General features: G+C 46.5%; 1 protein-coding gene across 16 annotated transcripts in view; it reads right to left on the bottom strand.

Moving 5' to 3' along the window:
• Positions 1 to 2,299: 2,299 nt before the first annotated feature.
• TMCC1 (transmembrane and coiled-coil domain family 1) overlaps positions 2,300 to 26,620 on the bottom strand; it is a 152,260-nt gene continuing 127,939 nt past the window's right edge. For 9 of the 16 annotated variants that reach the window (XM_043886974.1, XM_043886973.1, XM_043886976.1 and 6 more), the window contains 3 exons: positions 25,059 to 25,990; positions 9,191 to 9,326; positions 2,300 to 6,498 (listed from right to left, as the gene is read on the bottom strand). In XM_043886974.1, coding sequence (XP_043742909.1) covers positions 6,181 to 6,498; positions 9,191 to 9,326; positions 25,059 to 25,990 — 1,386 coding nt within the window. In that variant the 3' untranslated portion in view covers positions 2,300 to 6,180. Of the gene's footprint in view, positions 6,499 to 9,190; positions 9,327 to 10,792; positions 15,565 to 16,998; positions 17,017 to 22,542; positions 24,965 to 25,058; positions 25,991 to 26,620 lie in introns of those variants that run through there. The other 7 variants (XM_043886980.1, XM_043886981.1, XM_043886982.1 and 4 more) reach the window with 3 other exon arrangements.

Below are 26,620 nucleotides of genomic sequence, written 5' to 3'. Positions count from 1 at the left end.
CTGAACTAACTTTTTGGTCAACCCAATACTTTGCACAGAAGTAAACAAATATTCTGTTTCACCACGGATTTTTTCCCCCCATTTAACGCGCTACTTCACCCATGAGGCTGAACATTTTCTTTTGAATACTTATTGGTGATTCATTCCTTTTCCTGGGAACCTCTGCCTATTTTCTACTTGGTTGAGGATTTTCGCAGTTTGCATTAACCCTTTGTGGACACTCACCTTTTGTTACATATGTTGCACAGACCTATTTTCCACCGTATTCATTTACCACTTCCTAACAGTGTAACTTTGGGCAAGCCACTTAGCTCAAGCTGTGTTTCTCAGCTAGACAGTGAGGATGACAAGGCCTGTGTGGGAGGAATTCAGTGAGAACTCTGTGTCACAGGGATTTCCCTGGTGGCGCTGTTGGTAAAGAATCTGCCTGCAACGCAGCAGACCCAGGTTTGAGCCCTGGGTCAGGAAGATCCCCTGGAGAAGGGCATGGCAACCCACTCCAGTATTCTTGCCTGGAGAATCCCATGGACAGAGGAGCCTGGCGGGCTACCGTCCATGGGGTCGCAGAGAGTCAGACACGACTGAATGACTAAGCACACAGCACATGCCTGTCAAGTACCAAGCATTTAAGCCCAGCATTCGATAAAGATTCAGTGAGTGTTAGCGACTCTTCATTACCGAGATTTGGGGTCACACGTTGGCTAGGAGTTTAGTTTAGCTCGTAGAGTTTAAAAATAACACAGTTGACTCTTTCAGGTAAGGCAGACACTTTCTGGTTGGTCACACGCCCATTCCCTGCCTCCCTAGTCTGTTTTCTACACCACAGCTTCACAGATTTATGAGGGAAGCCCATTTCTAGTCTTTTTTACTCCATACTCCCAAGTTTTTAATGGATGATAATAAATCAGGCTTTGAAATTATCCATCATCTGCTGTCAGGGCTGCTCCGTGTGTGTTCCCACTGTTCACTGTGAGACTCTAGGACTTGTCACGCATGGGATAGCCTACCTAGGGCCCCTTGGGACTGGCCAGCATACCATCTGCACATAGCAGGCTGGTCCATATTTCAAGCAGCTTAAGGGCCTTCCCAGGTGGTGCTAGTGGTAAAGAACCCGCCTGCCAATGCAGGAGACACAGAGACGCTGGTTCGATCCCTGGGTTGGGAAGATCCCCTGGAGGGTATGGCAACTCAGTCCAGTATTCTTGCCCAGAGAATTCCATGGACAGAGGAGCCTGGCGGGCTACAGTCCATGGGGTCGCAGGGAGTCAGACACAATTGAAGCAACTTAGCAGCAGCAAGGGCATTCTCACAGCAATTTGAAAAGTTTTCCTAAGAGGCATCTCTTCCTTTCACATCATCCATCAGGCAGGATCAAGGTGGGTGAGATATCTCTAGCTGATAGATGGGAGGGAGGCCCAGAGTTAGCAAGCCAGAAGAGTGACCTAAACCTCTTGACATTCAGATGCAGGGTGTGAAGGACCCCGTTTGGTGCCCTGTCAAAGGCGAGATCAGAGCTTCTCCATTTCCAGAGCCCTCCCAGAGATCATAAAAAAAACAACCATCACAGAAACTACTACATCGATACCATAACCACAGATGGAGATAGGCTACAAGATAACCCCTTGCCTGAATGCAGAACTTCAAATGGTACATGTTTTACTAAGCAAGTGTTTAGTCCCATCATAACATTTGTTGATTAACAAAATGGACATGGATTATCACACCCATTTCGGGTCATCAGGTGCTGAATGTGGAAGGTCCTGCCTCTAGAGGGCTCCCTCCTAAGAATGAAAAGGCAGTCTTGCGTGCCTGCGTGCTCAGTTGTGCCTGACTCTTTGCGACCCGTGGACTGTAGCTTGCCAGGCTCCTCTGTCCGTGGAAGTTTTCAGGCAAGACTGCTGGAGAGGGGTGCCATGTCCTCCTCCAGGGGATCTTCCCGACCCAGGGATCGAACCCACAGCTCCTGCAGCTCCTGCATTGGCAGGTGGAGTCTTTCCCACTGAGCCACCTGGGAAGCCTTCAGGAGGCAGTCTTACCTACCAGTGTAGAGGAACTGTGGCAAAGTGCCCGTCTGAAATGAAGTATATACAATCCAAGGAAACTGTGACAGCTACCCAGCCATAAGTTATCAGTTATGATTTTGAGATACTGGCTAAACACACACACTCTCTCTCACACACACACACACTCACACACAGAGTTTCTAATGCACAAACTAGTGGAAAGTTTTCAGACCGACAAACTTGCAATGGAACTGAATATGCAAAAAAGAAGAGTAAAACAAACCCAAATCCAACCACCTTGTTAATAGCTGAGGTCTTTATTTCAAATTCGTATGTACAGTAAAAGTGCTGCTGAGAATTGGCAGCAACCAGACACAACATAAATGTAATTCTCTCTCAACAATTAGCAGCTTAAGATCTATCAACTACAGTGTTAATGTTCACACGTTCACAAGTGTCATTTCTGTACTTTTCAATTCGTGCAAGTGAGTTTTTACTCTTACACACTTTGATAAAACACACTTACAGTCTAGTAATCACTCCTACTGAGGGCATCACCCAGCATACACGACACACAGACAGCAATGTTAACTCTTAGAGCCACATTCAAAATCCCCAGCTGCACGTGGGGGCGGGAACCACAATCTGACCTGTGTCAATTTTTTTTTTTTTATCATATTTGGTTTTGTTTTGGATGCATGTTTTCCAAAGCTGAAAGGCAGCTCCTTGCTGGAACTCACTTGGAATTCAGCATTTCATCCGACTGTACCTCCAAGGAATAGGAAATCAGAAAACAAAACCAAATGCAGCAAAGACCACGTGAACGTTATGCTTGTTATCACGACATGGCTAGCAAGGAAGGCTTGATCCCAGTTTTTCCTGGAAGCAAATTTTTACCTTAACTGGGTGGGAGGGGCTCAGGGGAGAGGGAAGACCCCACCCAGTCAGTGAAGTATAAAATGTAACCTTACATTTGCTTCTTCAGGAGCCAGTGGAATAGAAAGCCTTCTTTGCTAGGGTGCACTGAGTTTCTTTCCAAAGAACTGAAATTGGAGCAGACAGGAGTGCCCTTCAACAATCATATAATAAAAGGTAAAATGTTAGTGAGACTCTACAACCTGAACAGAGTCCCCCAGGCTGCCATGGTCAGCCTCACACACCAGCACTAACCAGTCATCCAGGAATGCTTCATTTCACAGGGAATGCACGCAGTCTTTAGAAGAGAAGAAGCGTTAAAGCGAGATGTTTCCACCCACAGAACTGTTAAATGTGAGAGGGAGGTTACAGGAGAACTCTGAACAGATAAGACATCCCAGGGACAGCCACAATGCAAAGAAACTCAGAGGCAACAGGGATGGGCAGGTGAGAAAACAGATGCACGGTTACAAACAGCATTAGGTGCAGACAACTGCTGGGCCTGGGGAATAATCAAGGGATGGGAGAGCTAGAAAGCCATTACTGGGCCTGACCTGGCCTGGAGGAGGTCTTTCCTGGGACAGATGAAGAGGAGGGACAGTCAGTGGGGGCCTGTTTGGCTGGGAGCTCAGGGAGCTTCCGGAGATGCAAACCTTTCTTTGATAGAAATTGTCCCAAAACAAACAAACAAAAAAGGAACAATTTCAGTCCATCTAGCCAGTGACTTCCAGTGCCCTCCAAACTTTGTAGCCTCTCCACAGCTCAGGGGACTCAAAAGTTCTGTCTTAGAAAAACTGGAGGATTGTGGCTAGAGTTATTTCCAATGACTTCGTGGCCCTTCCCCTGAGAGATTAACCTAAAGCAGACAGTGAGGAGACACTGTGCTAGTCTGACTAGGTCGTGGCGTCCTCTGGCACTTCTACCTAGTCACTGCAATGTATTTAGGCAGAGTTAACATTTTATCATTTGTATTTTTATTGTTTGGCTGTGCTGCACGGCATGAGGGATCTTAGTTCTCCGACCAGGGATTGAACCCACGCCCCCTTCATTGGAAGCACGGAGTCTTAACCGCTGGACTGCTGGGGAAGTCCCAACAGTTTTAGATACACGGGCTTGGGAACAATTTGTTTTGGGCCAGGACATAAACTGGTTCCAATTATTTTTTTTTTAAAAGAAAATTCACCCCCATGGTCCTTGTTCTGGGTGGTGATTCCGAGAGGTCCACAGAGCTAACAGGTGTACTGTCACCATCTGGGGGTGGAGGATGGAGTGAAGACTGGGGTACCTGAGTTAAAACATCGAAATGATGACGGAAACAACACACTGACTCTGAGAAGGCCAGCCTGCCCAGCCACGGGAGGCCGGAGCTGGCATGTAAGCTGTTGGCTCAGACGAACAGGTGAGGCTACTCTGGTGCCAGAAGCGTCCCCTGGCATAGGGAGGATGGGCAGAGCGTGCTGTGCATCTCTTTCCAGGGCAGAGTACGTCTGCGCCTTACTCACGGCCTGGTTGCACAGGATGGAGGCCAAGAGGGACCAGCATCTGTGATTCAATACTATGAACACGAAAAGGCTGACCACACTTTCAGGACAGGCTCGAGAAGTCCGAGTTCCACCAAGATGGTAGAACTGGTGATAAGACAGGGCCAGAGGCTCAGCTCCTTTTTCTAAACTCTCTCTCTATATAAAGGTCCACTGAGCACAGCTAATACGTCAGTCTCGGTGAAGAGGAGGCTGACGACATGTTACACCCCAAACTTGGGTCCTTCTAACCTGATGCTTCCTTTTCTGCTCTCTAGGGAGAATCATCCTCAGCTGATTCTCTCGGGCAGACAGAATAAAGCTGTGAAATGAAGGCGGGCTGGGGCCAAAATACAGACGCAAGATTCCACGTCACTTTGGTCTCGGTAGTTAGGGGGTGTTAAGAAATAAATTAAGAAAGCATGAGGAATCATTTATGACTCTTGTAGCACAGTCTCCGATTTTCCTAGAGACAGCCCCAGCCCAAAGTCACTGGGTGAACCTAAGTCTCGGGGCAGAAACGCCTCTACCCTGTCACGCTGATTTGCGGAGACAGCCTCCCGTCTCCCTGAGCACCCCCTTCCTCTCCAACCAAGCCAAGCCCATCGCGGGGAGGCGTGGGGTGGCAGGACATCAGAAGCAGCAGCAGCAGCCAGAGAGCGGGGAGCTGAAGCTGTGTCTCAGAACAAGGGCATCGGAGAGTGGCGTTTACAGCAAGGTTTCCTTTACTCAAACTGTTTCAGGACAAGGAGCAGCACACTTAAATATCCACACATTTCTTCATTTAAAAACATCACTTCTTTATTTCAAAGGAGAAAAAAAAAAAAAGACCCTCCCAACCCTTTCCAAAAAAACCCAATAATAATAATAACAATAATAAAAAACCCTATTAGAAACCACAAGGAAGCACTGAGAGCTTGAGTGTCACATTCTTCAAGTATGCTGTTCGGGTTTGTTTGCTTGTTTGTTTGTTTTAAGTTGGTGACTATACACATCTTTTTAAAAAAAACCTTAAAAGTGCGGCCATGGGATTTGCTTAAAATTAAGTAGTTAGAGGGCTACTTCAAAATACTGTAGTAGGACTGCGCAGTGATCCTTGGGTGTGATGTCCTCTTTTGTATCCTAGCAAAGGTTAAGGGACCAGGCTCCAAAGTGATCATACTTCCAGGGTTAGCGTGAGTGGCCAACTTGGGTGAGAAAGCCAGGGAGATCCACGTGTTCTTCCACAGACAAGGAAAATCCACCCCGAGCACAGAAACTCAGACATGGAATGTGGTAGGACTTCACAGTAAAGTCAGTCTGGGACGGGGAGAGGCGGAGAGCCCAGACAAGGCAGGGTGCTGGGTTCAGCTGGCTTCCCCAGTCAGGCGTTCGCGCGTCTTTTCAGCGGGTTTCAGAGCAGTCCTTCAAGCCACGTTTAGAATGCCCTTCAGTGAGCCCCAGAGGGTGGGTTCATGTGAAAGGACTGTTTTCAGATTTGCATCCCAAGGAAAATCATGCTACATAAAAGTGATCCAAGATTGTTGCCCAAAAAACCTCTTGGATAAAATCTAAAAAATACTATTGCAATTGCGTCTTTTGAGGAAGAAGAAGAAAAAAAAACATTATTCTAAATGTAAACAGATTCACTCAACTCTTTTGTTGCTGTAGAAAACTCCAGAGGAGGGAAGTGGCCGTCTACGTCTTCGCCGCATGCACTCGCCGGAGGGGAGGGGAGCACTGCGTTCCAGGCGCCGGCAGCATCATCTGGGTGAGGAGGAGAAGAAGCGCTGCACGTAGCCCAGGAGGGCGTCCCAGTGCTTCCAGAGAAAGGCGACGAACACCACGAGGAGTAACGTGCTGAACGTCCTGCTGCGAGTCTTCATGAGCGGGACCACGCAGTTGGCGACCGTGGACACGAAGACCAAGAGGACCGCCATGACCGCCAGGAGGATGTTGATGAGCTTGCCCAGCAGGTTCCGCGCGGTGGCGTTCTCCAGCCCCTCCAGCTGAACCACCTGCTGCTGCTGCTGCTGCAGCTCCATCTTGGAGATGCGGGTCTGGCACGCCTCCAGGGCCTCCTGCGGGCCAGACAGGGGACAGGTAAGCCTCGGGACGCTCACGGCGCCCAGGGCAGCTGGCAGGCCCCACCGGGCGGCCAGATGCATCCCGAGCCACGTCAGAGATCTGAGATGTGTGCGAGCCTTGAGTGTGAGGGGCCACGGCACAACTCACAATTCAAGCAACTATTATTCACTTTTTGATTACGATTCAAGCAACTATGATTCCCCTCCACTGCACTCTGCTGCATTCAGCCACAATCAGATCTGGTCTTGAACACTTTAATGACAAGACCTCAAATCCACGATTGCGTTTCTTTTTTTTCCCCCCATGTAACAATTATTAATTTGAGTTGCACAGGACACACACACTTGTTCACCGTAACAGGACATACAGGCTCCCTTGGTATTTTCCTCAATCCCAGTCCCTGCCCTTGAAGTGACTCTGCCAATCTGGTGTGTGTTCACCCTTTTACCTGTGTTTAAGTCTATACACAGATATCCTTAGGGAAATGCATGGGATTATTTAAAATTTTTCTAGCTTCATGCAAATAGCATCACACCATGGGACTTGCATTTCTCACCTGACAGAGGGCCCTGGGGATTCTCTGCGTCAATGCGTGGAGGACCACCTGGTTCTTCTTAATGGCTACCTAGCATTTACAGCTTGGCTAGGTTACAGTTTATTCAGCCAGCTCCCTACTGGAGAGATCTGGGTTATTTTCACCTCTCTCACTGAACCATGGAGGAATGAACCTCCTCTGGACATACTACCAGGTGCTTTTCAAGCTAAGTAACTCCCCAACATCAGGCAAAAGGGTCTCCCTGCACTGTCTTCTTAATAAGAGCTGGTCTCTGTGAAGAGAACAGACACTATGCCCAACACCTGACCCAACATTTCCTTTCATAACCTTCACCCACGGTTCATATAAAATTGACCATAACACTCAGAGGAAGGATCTATTTCCTTAGCCGTGGTCAGATACCCTCTGAAGTTCAGCAGTGGTAGGATCCCTGGGTTATGTGACCTCGGTTTCAGTGGGTCCTGGTTTCCTGGGATCTGAGGTGAAGGCAAGGCAACTTCAGACTGAAGCTAAGCTAGAGAATGGACATACAACAGATACACCCCAGTCCAGAAGGACCTTGGGAAAAAAAACTAAAACGTAAACAGACTTCTGGGTCATGGAAAAGGGGGCATCTGGGCAAATGATCTAGACATTCCCTTGATTCCTTGAGGCTTCTGTCATACATGTCTCATGTATTACAGCACCAAGACTGGTTTATTTCAGGATGCTTTCATATGAAACCACCAGAGCTGCCAGAGAAAGGCAGGGAAAACCACAAGGAATAAAGTGCTGAAGGTCCTGGCGTAAGTCTTTGAGTTTTCTTAGGGTTTTTAAAAATAATCTCCCAACTGGGATGAGAAAAAGTTAAAACATTCTGTTTTGCCATGGGTTAAACTAGAGGGCCATTAGCCTTCAACATTAGCGCTGTTACTGTTGAGCTGGTCAGCTGGTGACCCCAGGGAATGTGTAGCCTGCCATTATTCTCAGAAACGGCCTCATGGTGTAGCTGTATAAGGTGGGTCTGGCAGTGAGGCCTCTGCCACAGAAGAAGTCAGGTCAGAAGAAGTGGCCCTGGGACCTGTCAGAGCAGCTCCTGAAGCAGTAACCACAGACATAACATCCGTGCTCCTCCATCTACTGAGATCATCCTGAGCCCAAGAAACATTTCCCAAGAAGCCAAGCAAGCACACCACCTCCAAATGGTGCAGACTTGAGAGATGCTGGTGGCTCAGACGGTAAAGAATCTGCCTGGGATGTGGGAGACCCGGGCTCGATCCCTGGGTTGGGAAGATCCCCTGGAAGAGGGGTTGGCAACCCACTCCAGTATTCCCACCTGGGAAAGCCCATGGACAGAGGAGCCTGGCGGGCTACAGTCCATGGAGGCATAGAGAGTCGGACACAACTGAGCGACTGACACTTTTACTTTGAAAAACACACCGCATCTGAAGAGTGGGTGTGACACAGGTGGTCTATATTTCTTGTAATACTCTGTCCTCTCTGTCTTTGCCCCTAAACATTTCTTTGTGTGTGTGGTAAAATACATAACATAAAATTTACCATGTACTCCTTTTAAAGTGTTCACTTAAGAAGCATTTAGTAAGTTCACCATGTTTTGTGTAACCATCATTCCTATTAAATTCCAGGACATTTTCATCATCCCTAGAACAACCCCCTCCCCTTTAGCTATCACTCCCGTTTCTCTCCCTCTAGTTTCTGGCAACCACGGATCCACTTTCTCCATAGATTGGCTTACTCTGCACGCTTCACGTAAATGGAATCATACACCGTGCAGCCTTTTGTGAGCAGCTTCTTTCACTGAGCTTCGTATTTTCGGGGTGGACCCAGGCTGCAGCAGGTGTCGGTGCAGCATTCCTTTTTCTCCTCCTTTTTTATTGTGGTAACATGTACATCATGTAAAATTTACCATGTGAACTGCTTTTAAGTGCACGGTTCAGTGGTATGACACATTTGTACTGTTGTACAACCATCACCGCCACCTACCTCCACAGCTCTTTTCATTTTAGAAAATTGAGACGCTGGACCCCTTAAACAGTAACCCGCCCCCAGCTCCCTGCCCCGAGCCCCTGGGAACCACCATTCTGCTTTCTCTCAGCCTTCTGCTTTTCCACCTGGCCGACCGTGCTGACCTGGATGTCCCGGGCCCGTTCGTAGGACTGATACGCAATCTTCTCTTCCATGCTGGCCAATTCCTGCTTCAAGTTCAAGATTTCATTCTGGTGGAGCTCTGTTAGGTCATTCAGTTGTTCTTCTAATCGTTCACATCTAACAAGAGGGAAAAGTTAAATGTTTCACACATTCTGTATTTCTGTTGGTTATTATTCATATCCAACCCCCTCAAACCCACTCTGCAAAGGACGAAAATGAAAGCACAGAGAAATCAGGTGAGTGGCCTGGGGTAACAGGGCATGCTAGTGGGCACAGCTCTCGGTCCCTGGGACGGACAGCTTCTCACAAGGCCGTACCCCAGCAGCAGCATGGCTCTTCCACATTCTTCCAACACACGGTATTTGCAGCGAGGCCAGCAGCCCTGGTTAGCTTTGAGCAGACCCATTACAAACGAGGCCGTTCTTACTCTGCCCTGAGCGGCATATGGGAGAGGCAAAAACCCGAGGGACATTAAGCAGTCTCATCAGAAGATACACAGCACGCAAACGGAAACTGACCTTCCAGCAATCACCAGGAGCTTATTCCGGCCGGCGCAGGTCACTCACTCACCTGGACGTTCGTCATTCAGAGCCCACCATCCCTAGTGCCAGGCACAGTGCCCGGCACAGTGTCCACAGACGTTTATGGAGCGCCTGCTGTGTGCCCGGTTTGTTCAAGGTTCTGGGAAGGCTGTGGTAATAAGCAAGACCGAACGCCTGCCCTCAGGAGTTTACACTCTACAGTGGTGGTGCAAGGCAGTGAGCCAAGACGACTGCAGGCATGGGGAGGTGAGCCGGAGAAGGCCACGGGGTAGGCGGTGCGCCTGGCAGTCCCGGACTGCTCAGGAGGACCTTTTCCCAGCCCCGAGAGCTGAAACCTGGGTGATGACGTGAACAAGCCACGTGCAGATGTGAGGGGGAGAGTCTCTTCAAGCTGAAGGAAGTCTCTTAAAACAAGTACAAAGCTCGTGAGACGAGAATCAGCGTGGCAGGCGCTAGGGACAGAAAGGGGGGGCACTGTGGCTGCGGATGGGCAGGAAAGTGGGGGAATGCATGGAGAGACGGCTCCTCAGGAGCAGGGACCGTTTCGCTCATTTGGGTCACTGCTAGCACTTCGGATTCACGTGAAGAGATTCATTCTACATGAAGACGGTACCTGGGCAGGCAATCTATGGATCTGTGGGGTTGGAACCATTTAAAAGGAAGAGATCAGAGACTGGACAAAGAACCCAGGTAAAGGGCGGGAGGTAGAAATATATGAATTAACCGGAACATTTGGGGGGGAAAAAAGGAAATCTGTCTCTCTCTTGCTGTCTCGCATACAGGGTTATCGTTACCATCTTTCTAAATTCCATATATATGTGTTAGTATACTGTATTGGTAGTTTTCTTTCTGACTTACTTCACTCTTTTGGACTCTGTGGGAGAGGGCAAGGGCAGGATGATATGGGAGAATGGCATTGAAACATGTAAATTATCATATGTGAAACGAACCGCCAGTCCAGGTTCAATGCATGATATAGGATGCTCAGGGCTGGTGCACTGGGATGACCCAGAGGGATGGGATGGGGAGGGAGGTGGGAGGGGGTTCAGGATGGGGAACACATGTACACCCATGGCAGATTCAAGTCAATGTATGGCAAAACCAATACAATGTTGTAAAGTAAAATAAATGAATGAATTAAAAAAAAAAGGAAATCTGCCCTTAAAAGGCAGGGAAGGCAGTGGGAATCTGGAACAGACAGTACATGGACCCAAAGCAGATGCTGAGGGGGAAGGCTGACATGAGGAACACAGGGCTGTCTGCTACTGGTGAAGCTTCAGGCAGGTTGTGGGTTGAGTTCTAGGAACCCCCCAGAATAAAAAAAAAAAAGGAAAGAGCTAAGTAGGTAGGGGAAAGGCTGAAGACTACACAGTAAGAGGCCCCGAAAGGGAGGAATCACACAGCTTTAGCTGATGGTGACTACAGCGGAAGCCTCTCGGTCAGACAGAGGGCTCACCCCAAAAGGAGGATACACAGTTGGGGATCTACATCCTTCAGGTCCTACCAGGTTCGGATAGAAAGTATTAAAAAAAAACACAACAATTCCATCAAGTTCTAAAACGTAAGATGTGCATTTACTGAGCGCCAGCAAATATCTACAGAGCATTTACACTGTATGAGGTCTTGTATGTACTCTAGGTGTGAGTTCCACCATACAGGAGGGTGTGCCTGGGTTCCCTAAGGGGCTGGAGCATGGGCAGACTTTGGTACCTGTGGGGGTGGGGTGGGGTTCTAGAACCCTTCTACAATTCCCCACAGATGCAACGACTGGGTGCTTCTCAGGCAAGCATACACCTAACACTGGCATGCAAGTCTCAGCAAACTTCGTATTAAAAAAACAGAAATGTCAGAACTCAAACATTTAAACTACCCTCCCCTTTCCTCGTGGTTTAACCAGATGTGCGGTACACAAACTTTTAAGGAATCCATGGAAATTTTCTGTTCAAGCTCATCTTTATGTGGCGGCGGCATCAGCAACATTCTCCCTTCTAATAATTATATAATGAATAATTAGATCCTAAACCCCATTCCTTCTCCATGAGACACAGATTAAAAATAAAGGTCCAGCTGACTCTCTTTGCTACGTTACTGACTCCTATTTAGTTCTCCTGCGTCCCTGATAACAATCTCTGTGCTGCTTTCTTGCCCACCAAAACCGTCACTGGAGTGACTTGAACAACTGATCAAGGTTTCCACTTTGTGTTTGAGACTCGGGCGGGTTCTCTGGGACTCTGCCTTTTCACGTCATCTGTAGGCCTTGCCATACACTTGGAAACAGTGCCACCTCTGGAGCTGATTTTCCATCATGTTTTAAGTTCAACAAATGCCACGAGATTAGGTTAATGTACTGTCTTTTTATGACCGTCCTATTAAACCCACTGTGTGTGGTGTTGTCAGTGTTGGATGATTTCATTATTCTCTCCCCTCACCACAGAGGGGCTAGAGGCTTTTTAAAAATGGGGTGTTCCACTGTATCAGTTCCTTTGAGGGGAAGAGCTGGGCTTGGCTGGCAGCAAAGAACTCTAAGCTAGGGCTGATGTGGGGTGGCGGGGAGGGGAGCCTGGTGGTGGTGACAACCAGCCTGCATGCTGACGGCGGCAGACTCAGGTGACATCTCTGGCGTGTGTTCCATGGGCTGCCACCTCCGTCTCTCAGCCCACAAGCTGTATGGTCTTTCAGGCTTTCCAGGAAAGTTAGAGACGCTCATCTGACATTAAACCTGGCTCACAAATACCATCAGAATAGATTAAAAAGTGAGAGCAGCAGCAGCTGCCATAAGCATTTATTCAATGCTTATGATGTAAATTGGGGCTTCAGCAGTAAAGAATTCACCTGCAACACAGGAGCCGCACGGGACACAGGTTTGATCCCTGGGTCAGGAAGATTCTCTGGAGGAGGGCATGGTAACCCACTCCAGTATTCTGGCCTCAGAAATCCCATGGACAGAGGAGCCTGGCAGGCTACAGACCACAGGGTTTCGAAGAGTCAGACAAGACTGAGTGACTTAGCTGAATCGATTTAACATGGATTATGTAAATTAACTTCCACAGCCCCAAGAAGACAGTAGCTAATACCTTTACTTTACAGATGAGGAAGCTGAAGCTGAAGCTGGAGAGATACAGAAATTTGCCCAAGGGCAGAGAAATTAAGTAGGGGAGCAAGGACTTGAATACAGGTAGGTTTGACTCTAAAGCCCGGTTTCTTAACCATTCAAGAAGCCCAGATGAATTCCCTTCATAAGAACAGTGAGTCAGGTCTAAAGTGGATTCAAATCACATAGCTGCAAAGGGGCCTGGATACTACCACACTGACCGATGGTTTTGAAGCTTTATGTCAAGGCGGAGTCAACAGGAGGATGTAATAAAAAGATTATGGACCTAGAATAGGAAAGAGGATGATAACAAGTGTTGGTGAAGATGTGGGGAAATTCAAACCCTGGTAAACAGCTGGTGCAGCTGTTCTCTGGAAAATAAGTTTGGAGCTCTAAACATAGTTACCATGTGCCCCAGAAATCTCACTCCAAGTGTACACCAGAGACAAATGAAGACTAACTTCCACTCGAAATTCGTATACAGATATTAATAGAAGCATTATTCATAATGGCCCCAAGTGGAAACAACCCACTGTCTATCAACTGATGAGTGGATATATAAAGTGTGGTCTATTCATACAATGCAATCTTATTGGGAAAGAGGATGAAATGAAGTAATGACACACGCTACAGTATGGATGAGCCTTGAAAATGTGTTAGATGAAGGAGGCCAGTAAGGAAGAACTGAAAACTGTATGATTCCACATGCATGAAATATTCAAAATAGGCAAAGCTAGAGAGACAGAAAGATTAATGGTTGCCAGGGGCTGGGGCAGGGTACAGAAGATTGTAGACTGATAAAAATGTCCTAAACTGATTATGGTGGTGGCTCCATGTATCTGTGGATATACTAAAACCACTGATCTGCATATCTCAATAAAGCTGTTAAAAAAAGACTACGGATGCCTGTAGTTTACTTTGAAATGCATCAAAACAACAACAACAACAGATAAAGGATGGATAGATGGAAAGATATACAATAAAACAATACATTAATAGTATGGGAGTTCATGGTACACTTTTTTTCCCCAAGTCTGCAGTGTGTTTGAAAGTTTTATAGTAAACACTGGGGAAAAATGACTATAGGTATTATAGCCAGGAGCATTTGGGTGTGAGTCCTTTGAGAATTCTACCTCTTAAAGTTTCATGGTCTCAGGTCAGCTCACTTTACATAGCAAATTCCTTCATCTGTAAACTGAGGTTAATAATCTACCTTGTAACCTTCGTTTGCATACACAGGTGTTAAAAAATGCGTTTCTCTTCTTTCCATCTTCAGTCTACTAAGAACACAGTGGCTGTTGTGAAAATGTTTCCAGTTCATAATGAAGAAGGTATCAAGTGAATACTTGCTCCCTGAAAAGAATTCATGGGAATCTGAAAACCTTCTAACTAACCAAGTATTTCCCGTGGTGACTGATTCATGCCTCAGTCTCATTTTAGACTCATCAGCACTCCACATCATTGTGCTAACTACAAAATAAATCCAGTATCTCACACCCTATTTTACACGTATCTAAGAGGATCACTATTTCACATACCTCCCTCCTTTCCCCTTTAGAGTTGTTAAAAATCAGTATGTTACAAAGAGAAATACACCACAAATAAAGTATTGTTTGAAAGGTAAAAAAATTAGTTTCCTGACTATAAAGAATCTTAAATTCTAGGGAACAGAGGAAGCCTTGTTAAATCTCTTTCCATCAAGGAACTATTTCTACAACAGCCCTGACAAGGAATCTCTCTGTGAATACCTCCAGGGGCAGGGGCTCATTTTTCTTAAGAGTTGTTTTCACTGCTAGACAGATGCAGCTATCCATCTAAAACGGAACTAAAACCTAGGAACTTCTCACTCACACCAAGTCCCTCTCTCAGCTAATTACTTGCGACACCTGCCTTCAGCAATAAGAGGTAGTTCCCATGGATTTCCATAGAACCAAACCTTGGTAAAGTCTTGACTGCCCACACATCTGTCAGTATCACTCTCTCTCTCGCCTCGTGTTATTTGTAAAGATGAGCCTGTATTCTATTCCAGGGGAAGGCACAGAAGGCAGGAGGTAAGGGCAAGACGCCTCGGAGCCTGGAGGTGGGAGCTAACCACTGGACCAGGGAGGTCCCAGCATCCATCACTTTAAGGGAACAGGAATGACGTGAACAGAAACTTGCCAGGTGCTGAGTGACAGGCAGATCAGGACATAAGATACGCTTTTTTTACCCCTCAAATTTTTAACACTTTAATATTTCTTTGAAATGCAACCCTTGAATCCTATATTCTCTCCCAGAATTTTAGATCCAAGCTGATGCAGACATTAAGAATTCCTAATATAATTTTTTAAGCCCCTACTTAAGATTTACCAACCTGCTTTATTGATTTCTTTCACTGATTTAAGTTCTTTTCTTTTTTCTTTAGTATTTCTTTCAGCAAGGCTTTATAAGAGGTAATTTAATCTACATGTGTCTGAAAGTATCTTGATTTCACCCTCTTCCTTGAAGAATAAAGCGGGTGGGACACAGCAGCCTACGTGTAGTTTTTCTTCCCCAGTTCTCTGGAGCTATCACTGCTATCCTCCGGCAGTATAATGTTGCGTGTGTTTGGTCTGTTTCATACTCAGTCTCTTTCATCAACTGGATTTCCTCGTGATGTTGACAACTTTGGCTTGAGAGTATTCCATGGCGTTCCCTCCTGCAGGTATCTCCTCTTTCAGGTTCCTTTTTGGGCTGTTTTGAGCTGTGACAAAACATGTTTTGCATACTTACACCTATGAACAGCTAAGATGATTTATTAAAGGACACCTGAGGCTGCCCCTCGGACTTTTTTTTAACCTGCCTGCAGAAGGGGAGATTCTATAATTATGTAACACTATTGATGAGTACATAATGCTACAGATGAATCACAGTAAGTGCAAAAGTCTTTAGCACGTGTTTCTAACTCGAACCTTATAAACCACTGTCTGTCATATAAAGGTTACTAACACGTCAAAGGCTCTGGAAGCCATGTTAGGACTGAATTTTGTTCACCCCACATTATATCTAAAGGCCCTCCACCTTCACTGCTTCTGCTTTGTACCTTTTTTTCACTTGAAAATGTTTTTATGCTGTTGCAGTTTGTCCCAGACTATGAATCTGCTCATCCAGGTTTCAGACTCAAATCCTGACTCTGCAGAACACCGGTGTGAGTGACCCTGTTCACCTGTTAAGAAGTCTGTCTCCTCCCAAGGGTGGCTGTGAGGATTACATAGGAGATAGATGACAAATGCCTGGCAAAAAAAAAAAAAAAAAGGTCCAAGCTCTAGTGAGCTGGTTCCAGGGGACTGCCTGTCAATCGCCACGGGATCCCAAGTGCTACATGGCTCCACTGTTCATGGCTTCCTGTTCTGATTCTTTAATCCTTCATTTCTTCATCTGTCTCCACGTTCTCAGTTTCACATATTCCAGAATTTTCAGCACTCCCAGTATATTCATGTGTATTCACGCTTTCCCTATGACATCACCCAAGTGGGTTTATGGGGCAGGCATTCTGTCCTTCTCCACGCTGGGCACAAAGCTCTTACTTCTTGCCTCCTCATTGGGAGGGCCAGCACAAGCACACCAATGGCTCCGGCCATCTCCCTGGCTAACTGAACTAGCTGGCCTGTTCCAAGCTGTCCTTTAAATTGGTTAAAAACTCTCCTATCCGCCTTCCTTTCATGGTATGTGTTGTGTATGTGTGTGAGGCAAAGTCTCTCGAATAAATTATACTCGGTCTTTGGAAACCTCCAGAAAGAGTTGAGTTGAAAGTGTTAATCCTTACCCTGGGTTACCATGCCCTTGCAGAAAAGGAAGGCTTTCAGAAGCTGAACAATTTACTCACAGTTACATGGGAATTAACAGCAACATCCCCTCAGGCTGAGTCTTCCTGAATGGGAAAATGTATCTGTTGCTCCCAAAGATAGCGCTTTATTAGCAGGTAGCTAACTAGCCAAGTAGCACTGGTGTAAGCAGAAGCGCTCCATTTCCCAACAGACGAGACACAGACAGGTTAGGAGCCTTGCTGAGGTGACACAAAGCTGCAGAACTCAGGGGTGAAGCAAAACCCACAAAGGGTCCAGTTGAAACGGCCCCATTAATTCATCCACTAGTAACTACCAGCGTTTGTTTCCCCTCTTCAAGTCATAAGAATTACCTGGAGAATGATGGCTTTCTGAAAGAACAGAAAAGTTGCAGCTGTTATTGTGCAGTGGAAATCCTATCACACTCACACAAACAGTTGTGTTTGGGTTACCACGGTAGTAAAGCACCTCCAATCTGCAGGGACCATCAGGGAGGAGACGAGAAAGCCATAGACTTTGAGGCTTTTGCCGAATGTGATGAACAGAGAGGTTGGCAAGATGCCCCTGGTGCTGTGCAATGCCGCCCTCTGGGCTGTTCTCAGTTCCCTGAAAGAACTCGACTGGCCTGTCATTACTAAAACATTTTCCCTAATTTTCCCACCTGGGTCAGGGAAGTTGGTCCCTCAGCTCTTTTCACACCCTGCAAATTGAAAAGCACAAACCTGACCAGGCTTAGCCACTTCCACTCAAATATTTTTTTTCAGGGCTTCCAGCCTGAGAGGCTTACATAAACCACATGTGAAACTACAGTCTGCAAACAGACTAGCCCAAAGAGCCCAGTAAAAAATGATGTGGTATTATTTGGGGTGGTGGAGCATGCGGGGTGGAGGAGTTTAGGGTTCAGTCTAACCAATTAATCACTGTAAGCATCGAAACATCAAAAACGCCAGCAAAGATAACGAGAACAATAGCTACCTGGCCCACTATGCCTTTTTATTGTGCAGTGTTTTCCTTGGAGACTCATCAAGACACTGCTCAGTAATCCTCACCTCCTTCCTCTCTGGGAGGTACTTCGAAATGTAACTTAGAAAGGGGAGGCTGAGGAAAAAATGCCACAACTTTCCCCTGCTAGTGAAATGTAGGAGGATGAGACTTGCTTGCTTCATGCTTCTTGCTGTTTAGATTTTATTATTGTCTTTTTTATAACTTCCACCCCGCTCCATACTGTTAGTCAAATGAAAAATCTAAACAACGAAAGGAAGGAAGAAAATACTCTCACCAACTTTCCACTCCTCCCATTTTGAATATTATAAACTCTTTTGCTCCCTTTATTTTTCAGTGTTTACTTCCAGTCCGAATTCTAAAACGGAGAAGTCAGATACCTAGGGAATTCATACAAAGAACACCTCCATTCTCTCCTTAAATATTAATGCCAAACCAGCAGAGGGTGAAAAAAGGGAAAGTAAACTGTGAATCAGCCTTTCATGTGTTATTTTTTAAAATCAAGAACTCCCTGTAAGGGACTTGTAACCCCTTCATACGGCACTGCTTAAACTCTCTGTGGACATGAAGGGTGGGTGTTCTTGACCCTACTAGTATGTGACTTCGACTGGCACATGCTTTTCATGTGATTTAACATGGAACACAAGTAGCATAAGATGAATAATCTCATTTTGAGACTTCTAACTTAAAAGTCCCTTCCTAAATCATTACAACTCAAATGGAACATTGACAGCGAAATATGATTTGAGCTTAACTATCTAGTAAACAGAAAGCCTGAACACTGAAAGATCTTTTTTGAAAAAAGTAGATTATATCGTATTTGAGGAGGTGAAATTCTTCCCCACCAAGATGAAACTGCTCTATCTACAAAGTATTAAAATACATCTAGATTTTTTTTCCCAAAAGGAATTCAGAGCAACTTATTCCAGGCTTTTAACAACAGGATCTGAGTCTAGTCTAGTCTGACCACAAGAATCCATCTGGGTTAAGTTCACCATGGGGGTTCTTCACCCTTAGGGAACCTACTTTCCCCCTCCCCCCAAGATATTTATTTCTTTATTTTAAAATTAATTAAAAAATTTTTTTTCAAATTTTGGACTTCCCTGGTGGTCCAGTGGTTAAGACTCTGAGCTCTCAATGGAGGGAGCATGGGTTCGATACCTGGTTGGGGAACTAAGATCCCACAGGCTGTGTGTCCAATAAATAAAATAAAACATTAAAAAAAAATTTTTTTTCCCAAATTTTTATTTAACACCAAAAACATTTTGTATCGGGAGACAGTCAAAAAGACATCTAGATTCTGCTGCAGGTTTACAATGATAAATGAATACTGGTCTTGGGAAGTGAAAATTCCCAGCTGGTCCTGGAAACTGGTCCAATTCATCCATTGGATCAGTCAACACAGTAGTCACCTTCCTAGATCAAAGACAAGCCAGGGCTCTTTGGGGCCACATTCCTGGCGAGTGAGAAAGCTGGGTGAGCGCAGAGTTGGGAATGCACCACCACTCTGGGTGTGGCTCAGGAGTCTGGAGCCATCTCTGAGAGCCTGTGGGGCTTCCCTGATTGGGCAACAGGTCACTGGGACAGGATGGCTGAAGAATCTTGAGGAACAGGTATTGAGAGGAACAGGAAGGACTAGGTCCCAGGCCAGCTGACACCAACAGGCAACCATGGCAGCAGATGAGTGCATCATCTCCCCAGGCGTCCTAGAGACCCGAGGTGGTTTCTGACAGGCTGGACCTGAATGGGCAGATGCGGCCGGGAGCGGGGCGGCTGGAGACAGGACGCGCAGTGGGAGCCTGAAGGTGCCCCTGGCTGAACTGGGGGGAAGAAAACCGATTTTCCCTCCTTACCTTTTGCTCCCTTAGTTATGTCGAGGCCCAAAAAGAGGCTAGGAAAGACTCCACTAGCCTTCAGTTGAAAAGGAAAAAGCACAGTTTCAGTCCCCAATCAACAACAACCAGTCCCCCCAGCTTTCAGGAGAGGCAGTGCGTTATCTTAAAAGATGAAAAGCAGCAGATGCCTCAAGCACAGAGGGAATAAATAAAGGCTACAGGGGGAGACGGTGACGACAACTTTCTGATATCCTGGCACTGTTCACATCATTCTGGCTGCCCCCAAGACATTGCCTCCTTTAGTGATCACCACAACCCTGCACCATAGACACCAGCACCTTGTCTTTAGGGAGGAAACGGCTTCGGTGAGCCACACCGGGTCCCAGCGCTCATTAGCATCGGAACTGGCAGCTGATTCAGGCCTGTCCGCCTCTGTTAATTGACAAAGTGATCGCTTTATTTGCTCGCCCTCCCCGTCCGTCCTTCTTCCCTCCCATTCCCACTTCATCACCTCTCCAGGGGCTAATCTGGGAGGAGCTCATCTGTATGAAAAGTCTCTTAGATGCAAGATCTTACCCTCTGAATGAAGCTCTGTCTCCTAGGTGCACTTCTCAGGCATTTTTCCCTCTTATAAATGAAGAACCAATTTGAGCCAATATTTTCAGTTTCTATTTCAAGCTTACAGCCAAACCTGGTCTGCATACCATCTGCAGACTCTCAGATTGACTGACAGTTGAGAGACGGGTTTAACCCAAGGAACATGGGGCTACCACAGCTGTATCTGACCGTATCTCTGTCTTATGCCCAGTGATAGTAAAATAAATTCACACTTAACAACAGCCTCTCTGGTTAGGTCCAGTGGCCGGCGCCTGGCCGGCTGGGCCTCGCTGCCAACTGCTCCGCAGCGTGTGACAGCTGCTCGTGGGGACGGGCTCCTCCTGTACTTCTGCTCTAATGACTCAGTGCGATTTAAAATACCCCTGGGCTTAATACAAACAGTCTCAGAAGCCGATTTCCAAAGAACAGCAATCCCCTTAAAATAGAAGCTTTCAAATGGCATTATTGCTCATCAACACCAGGAGGGTTTTTTGCCTGCCTTCACGCAAGCAGTAGCAAAATTCCGGGTCAGATTCCCTATGGGAAAAACGACAAAACAAACCTGTGAGATTACTGATGGACTGTTTTCCTAGCTCTCTCCTGGTTTCAATGCACTTTGCCGCAGCCTAACTTCTTCCTACAGTAGCTCAACATGGTACACTTAATTTGGGAACAGGGCTAAACCTCCAGCTTTTAGCAGCCAATTAAATATATGTTAAACCATTTTACTGTGTGACCTGGCAGAAGTCACTTTATCTTTCTGGGTCTCAGGGGACTCATCTGTGGAATGAGATTACACTAGATATCTAAGGGTCCCCTCTATCTCTGAAGTAAAGTGAACCCAGTTGCCACTGAACCAATCTGTAATAATACTCTAATGGGATGAAGAGATTAGATGGACAAAGAGAATCTGATGTCAGCACAGATCCCATCACCGAAAAAAAAAAAAAGGCTATATATCTTGTCTCCTGCCTTCTCAGACATACAATCCCACTCACATCTGAGAGTCCAAAGCAAAGCAAAAAGACTAAACACCTAGTTAGGGGCCCAAGGTTGAGGCAGAGTTCAGATCCAAGCTCTGCAACACAGACTGCCTGGGCTAAGTGTGTGTGGGCGCTGAAGACAAACTCCCCACTCGTGGCACAACCATGTGGTGAAGAGAGCTTTCTGAGTCATTCTGATGGTCCCAAAGAAGATGGTCTCGGGCAGACTCTCCCCTGGTGCAGCTCACTGGGTAAGACCGACGGGAAGCACTCACCAGTGAAGGGACTGACGGTGTTGAGAATGGGCTCTGCAAGGGGGAAATCAGGATGGGCTAATGGGGGTTTACTTAAGTACGGGTCCCTTATCATTCACCTAAAGTGTTGTACAAGCTTGAGAAAACTTTCTAGAGCTTGTGCATTCACAGAATTTTATAGAATATGTTAAAAATAGGCAGAACTTTTACAGAAATAGACACTGGGTCCTCAAAAAGGCCCTAAAGCTCTTGCTATTAAAGTTCATGCTTCTTAGAGCTAGACTCTAGGTTAGTCTGTCAATCAGACAGATTTCAGGGTTGACTTTGGGAAAACACTTGTCCTGGGATGAAGAGACCCCAGGCTTTGGAGTCACATTAAACTGGGTGTGCTTCCTGGCTTTACCATTTACAGAGTAATCTTTGGCAAAATTTAAAACTTCCCTGGGTTTCCATTTCCTCATCTGTAGACTTGGGTTTAGGGTTTCCCAGGTGGCTCAGAGGTAAAGAACCCACCTGGCCAATGCAGGAGGTGTGGGTTTGATCCCTGGGTTGGGAAGATCCTTTGGAGAAGGAAATGGCAACCCGCTCCAGTATTCTTGCCTGGAAAATCCCATGGACAGAGGAACCTGGAGGGCTGTAGTCTGCGGGGCTGCAAAGAGTCGGACATGACTGAGCGACTAAGCACACAAAATCAAGTACAGTGTACCTAAAGGTCCACCGTGAGGATCAGCAAATATGCAAGAAACAGCTAGCACAGTGGGCATCGGAGGAGTTTACCGAATGCTGCCAGAGGTACAGTCCTCTTCCTCCTCCTTTAACACTGTGCCTGGCCTCCCTCCTGTCAACTCAGATGTTAGTAAAACAAACTAAAGCAGAGAAAATAAGCAGAAACCCATCTAGAGCAGCCATGGACATTAATGGGTTTCTTGGTCACAGAAGAGTCTCATAAGTCTATCCCTTCCAAGCCTGGAACAGAGTAGAAATAGAAATCCGTGGAGAGAGGCTGCTGCAGGCAGCTCACTCAGAGTGTGGAGAAGGTGGACAGGAGAGAGAACAAACTGAAAAGGCAGCTGACAGAAGTGCAACAAGCAGGCTGCCCAGGACCACTGGCTGCAGAAGCATGTGCGCTTCTACCTTCACTGGGCTGAGAGGATCCTTCTGAGCTAGAGCACTGCTGTTGTCAGCTATTTCCAATCACGTCAGGTTCAGTGTACTACTCTGTTAAAAGAAGGGAGAGAAATGCGGCAAAAATGCTTAAAATGTGAAAAGCTGTGGTGCCTTAAAGAATACACTACAATCTGTGGTGGAAATCTCATTTATGTAAAACAGTCCAAAGACCAACAAAATTAGATAAATATATTTATCGTGTAAAGACATATGGGATAGAGGAGAATTCCCTTATTGCTCTATACATGGAAATACTGGTGCAACGAAATAATTGAGTAAAACAGTTGTTGACTTTTCCACTGCTTTTCTTGGGAAAAAAAAAAAGATTCCATTTAAAAAAAAAAGACCACTCTCAAGCTGAAGTGATGTGACAGATATGTCTTCCTCCTGCCCCTTCGGTTTTTGAAAATTCACAAGTTCCCTTTATTCTCTCTTCATTCCAGAAAACTAGGCATTTACTTACTACCAAGAATCCAAAATGCAGTGAAAGAAGTACACTTCAGCTTACATCACAAGTGGTCTGGATGTGGTTCTTTTAATGAGGTACTAATTAGGAGCTAAAAGTTCTGTCCTGTCTGTGAATTATTTTAAATGGACACAGAGGTGGCCTTGGGAGACTTGTTTTTCAACTCCCTGATTTTCTCACACTGGCCTACACCAGACTTGAAGGCATAACAAACTCTATATGAATTTTAAGCTCTGGAAGAATTTAAAAACTGGAATGTTTTGCTATCCTTTCAAAATAAAGAGGTCAAAGCAGGCAGTTGTTTTTCTGATCAACTGACCATGGAATGCCCAGGTCTCCATGTTCAGGGCAATGTATTTTAATAGCAGCAGTAGCAGCTGCTACCTAACATCAATCAAGCACTACGGAGCCAGGCACCGAGCTACGTGCTGTGCATAAGTTATTTCATTTAAATGGCACAATCACCCTATAAAGGACTATTATTATTTCTATGTTAGAGACGAGGAAATCAAGACTTAGAGAGGTTAAGAATCTTGTCCAGTTTTCAAGGTTAGCAAGTGGCAGAACTAGAATTTGAACCTGGGAATTAGGCTTAAGGTGGTACAAAGTATCAGGTGTTTTTAGAAGCTGAATGTGTGTTAGACTGCTCACTGCTTTAGATACTGTTTTCTGAGTACACTCTGTGTGTGTGCTCAGTTATGTCAGACTCTTTGCAACTTCATCAACTGTATGTAGCCTGCCAGGTTCCTCTGTCCATGGAATTTTCCAGGCAGGAATACTGGGGTAGGTTGCCATTTCCCTCTTCATCTAAGTATATTAAAGAATATATAAAACAATGACATAAGAACAGTCATTCACTTGCTTTTAGAACTTCATTTCTCTCTCCCACACTTCTCTTTTCTTCTCCCTTCAAGTCTTAAGTCAGAATTGAAGGACAGAAGAGTAAAGATAAGAGGTAGGACCGAGTGACATTTTTACCACATGGAAAGAGCTTGCTGCTGTAACTCCTCTCAGAACTAACTGAAGCAGGTGAACAATTAATCTCAGGCCCTGAAATTACCTCATAAGAGCAAACTTGAAAAACAAAAATCACTTTTATTATTTTTCTTTCCCCAAGAGGTAAAGGGACCTTAAGAAACTGTTCAGTCCTTGACACTACAGTAAAAGTACTGCGACTCCAGATGCTAGGTGGGACAGGACCAGACGCAGGCCTTTCGGGGTCCAACCTGTGGCTGTCAGCAGGACGCGTGGCTCCTGTAATGCTGGCCCTTACATCTGTCTCAGAGAGGTGGCCTGTCTCTGGTTGACAGCACCAGCTGGATATTATTTCTACCGCATCGCATGCATGCGATGGAAACGCAGAGGCAAAGACACACATGTGGAGGCTGGTTAAGAGTGGTCTAACATGAATGCAGTGTGTGATATGAAACACAAAGAAGAGACCAGCTCCTACCCTGAGCACAGATTATGGCTCAAAGCACTCAGCCCTTGGAGAATTTTCTAACTACTGTACAACCGTTTCACATTTAAGTCCACTCTCATTCGAAGAGCTGCCAATTCATGGAAGTAACAGGCAGGCGTATCTAGATTTCTTTCCAGTCTCAATCTTTCTATATCAATTGCCCAGATAAGTGTGTTTAAAGTCAAATATCTACAAGGTTCAGTACATTTTGGCTGGGCTCTTTCTTTGATTTCTACAGAGTTCAGAGGGTTATAGATCTTTTCAGTTTCATGCAGTAGAGCTATGGGCTGCAATGGTTTGTGATGCTGGGATTGTAAGTAAGTAAGTGGAATGCCTTAGAAAGCCTGGGCTCCGTTTGGAAGTTGAAGATGGGAGGGCTACAGTGATGGGTTTGCGATCTTGGGAGTCATTTAACTCTGCTGGCCTCTCTTTTGCTCTCTATGAGGAGAACTCATGCCAACATCAAAGTGCTGTGGACACTCCAGAGAAAGACTCTCTACACAGACCTTTTAAAGCTGCATCTCCGCAGACACAGAGAACAGACTTGTGGACACTGGAGGAGAGGAAGAGGGTGGGATGAATCGAGAGAGGAGCATGTTAACATCGATACTATCATATATTTAGGTCTTGAATTCCGTATCACTTACCTATATCGCTCCTCCTGTAAGGCCTGCATTATTAGCGAATAGTCCCTCTGATAATGTTCCTTGAGGGTCTCAAAGGATTCCTCGAGTCGGGCCTGGGTTTCCCGGATCTCCTGGACCTCATGGAGCAGTGCATCGAGTCCTGAGCTCTGCATGTCCAGGGTGTTGGTTCTGGAGCTGGACGCTCCTACGGCGAGGCCGGCGGTGCTGTTGGCGCCCACTGAGCCCGAGGTGGCGCTGGAACAGTCTTCCTCACTCCCATACTTGGGGCTGGACTGAAAGGTGGAAATGGCCCCCAACGCCTTCCCCGCCTCGTCCACCTGCCCTTCCTCTAAAGAGTCCTTCAGGTTGGGGATGTTGTCGGCGCTGCCAAACTTATTCCGAATTAGAGACGCAATCTCCCTGGGCTTGGAGACCACAGCCCCAGCGGCCGAGTGGGTTGCCTGGGAGAAGCTGGACAGCCCGCCCTTGACGCTGTCCACCACGCCTTCGCTGAAGCCGGTCACCTTGGCGCCCACGTCCTTCAGCCCCTGGTGCATGTCCCTGAAGACGTCCTTTGGCTGCCGGGGGATCCCATTCTGCTCCACCTCCCGGAGCTTCCGGTGGTAGTGCTCGAGCTTCTTCTGCAGCTGCTGGATGGTCTGGGCTGACTTCTGGTTCTTCTTCTCAAAGACCTGCTTGATGCGGGCGGCCTGCTGCTTGTCTGCGCTGTTGGCCAGCTTCAGGTACTCGGCCACGTTGTCGTCCCGGGCCGTCTGTGCGATCTTGATTTGCTCCGTGAGCTTCAGGATCTTCTGTTGCAGGTGGGCAATGGCAGCCTTTGTGCGCTGAGGGTCTGGGGTCCCATCCACGGAGTCTGTGTGGAGGCTGCCATCGGTGCTGGAGGCCACCGCACTGGAGGTCTGGGCGAGGCTGCTTACTTCCAACCGCTCGATCTGGTGTGAAAGCAAGAGGGGGAGGTTAGAAGGAGCCCAGGGGGACTCGCTCTCCACCATCGATGGGCCCCAATGTACTGAAAAAATTCACCTACTCAGCACAGAGTGTTGTTCTAATTGTTTAAGTCACTCAGTCCTATCCGACTCTTTGCGACCCCGTGGACTGGAGCCCACCAGGCTCCTCTGTCCATGGGATTCTTCAGGCAAGGATGCTGGAGCGGGCTGCCATTTCCTCCTCCAGGGATCTTACCCACCCAGGGACTGAACCCACACCTCCTGCATTGGCAGGTGGATTCTTCACCGCTGAGCCACCAGGGACGCCCACTCAGCACAGAGTGCTGACCCAGCTCCCCCTTTCCGGCTTGGATACTGTCCACAAACGAGTACACTTTGCTTCAAGCAAAACAGACACAGGAGAAAAGATGTGCAGAAGCTGGGATCTGTGCAAAAGGTATTCATCTTCTGCTAGAGGATTTCTTACAGTATTCCTTTACATAATAAAGCTCTCCTGATGAGTTTAAAGCATGAATTAACTCACACTCAGCACACATACTTGTGTTCAGAAGTGTATCTATGTACAACATAGTACACCTGCATTTCAATTTAATCATAAGAAAACTGCCTCCGTAT

Source organism: Cervus elaphus, chromosome 24, assembly GCF_910594005.1.
Source record: "Cervus elaphus chromosome 24, mCerEla1.1, whole genome shotgun sequence".
Classification (NCBI taxonomy): domain Eukaryota; kingdom Metazoa; phylum Chordata; class Mammalia; order Artiodactyla; family Cervidae; genus Cervus; species Cervus elaphus.
Note: the sequence above shows the minus strand (reverse complement) of the source record. Positions and strands in the feature narration are given on the sequence as shown.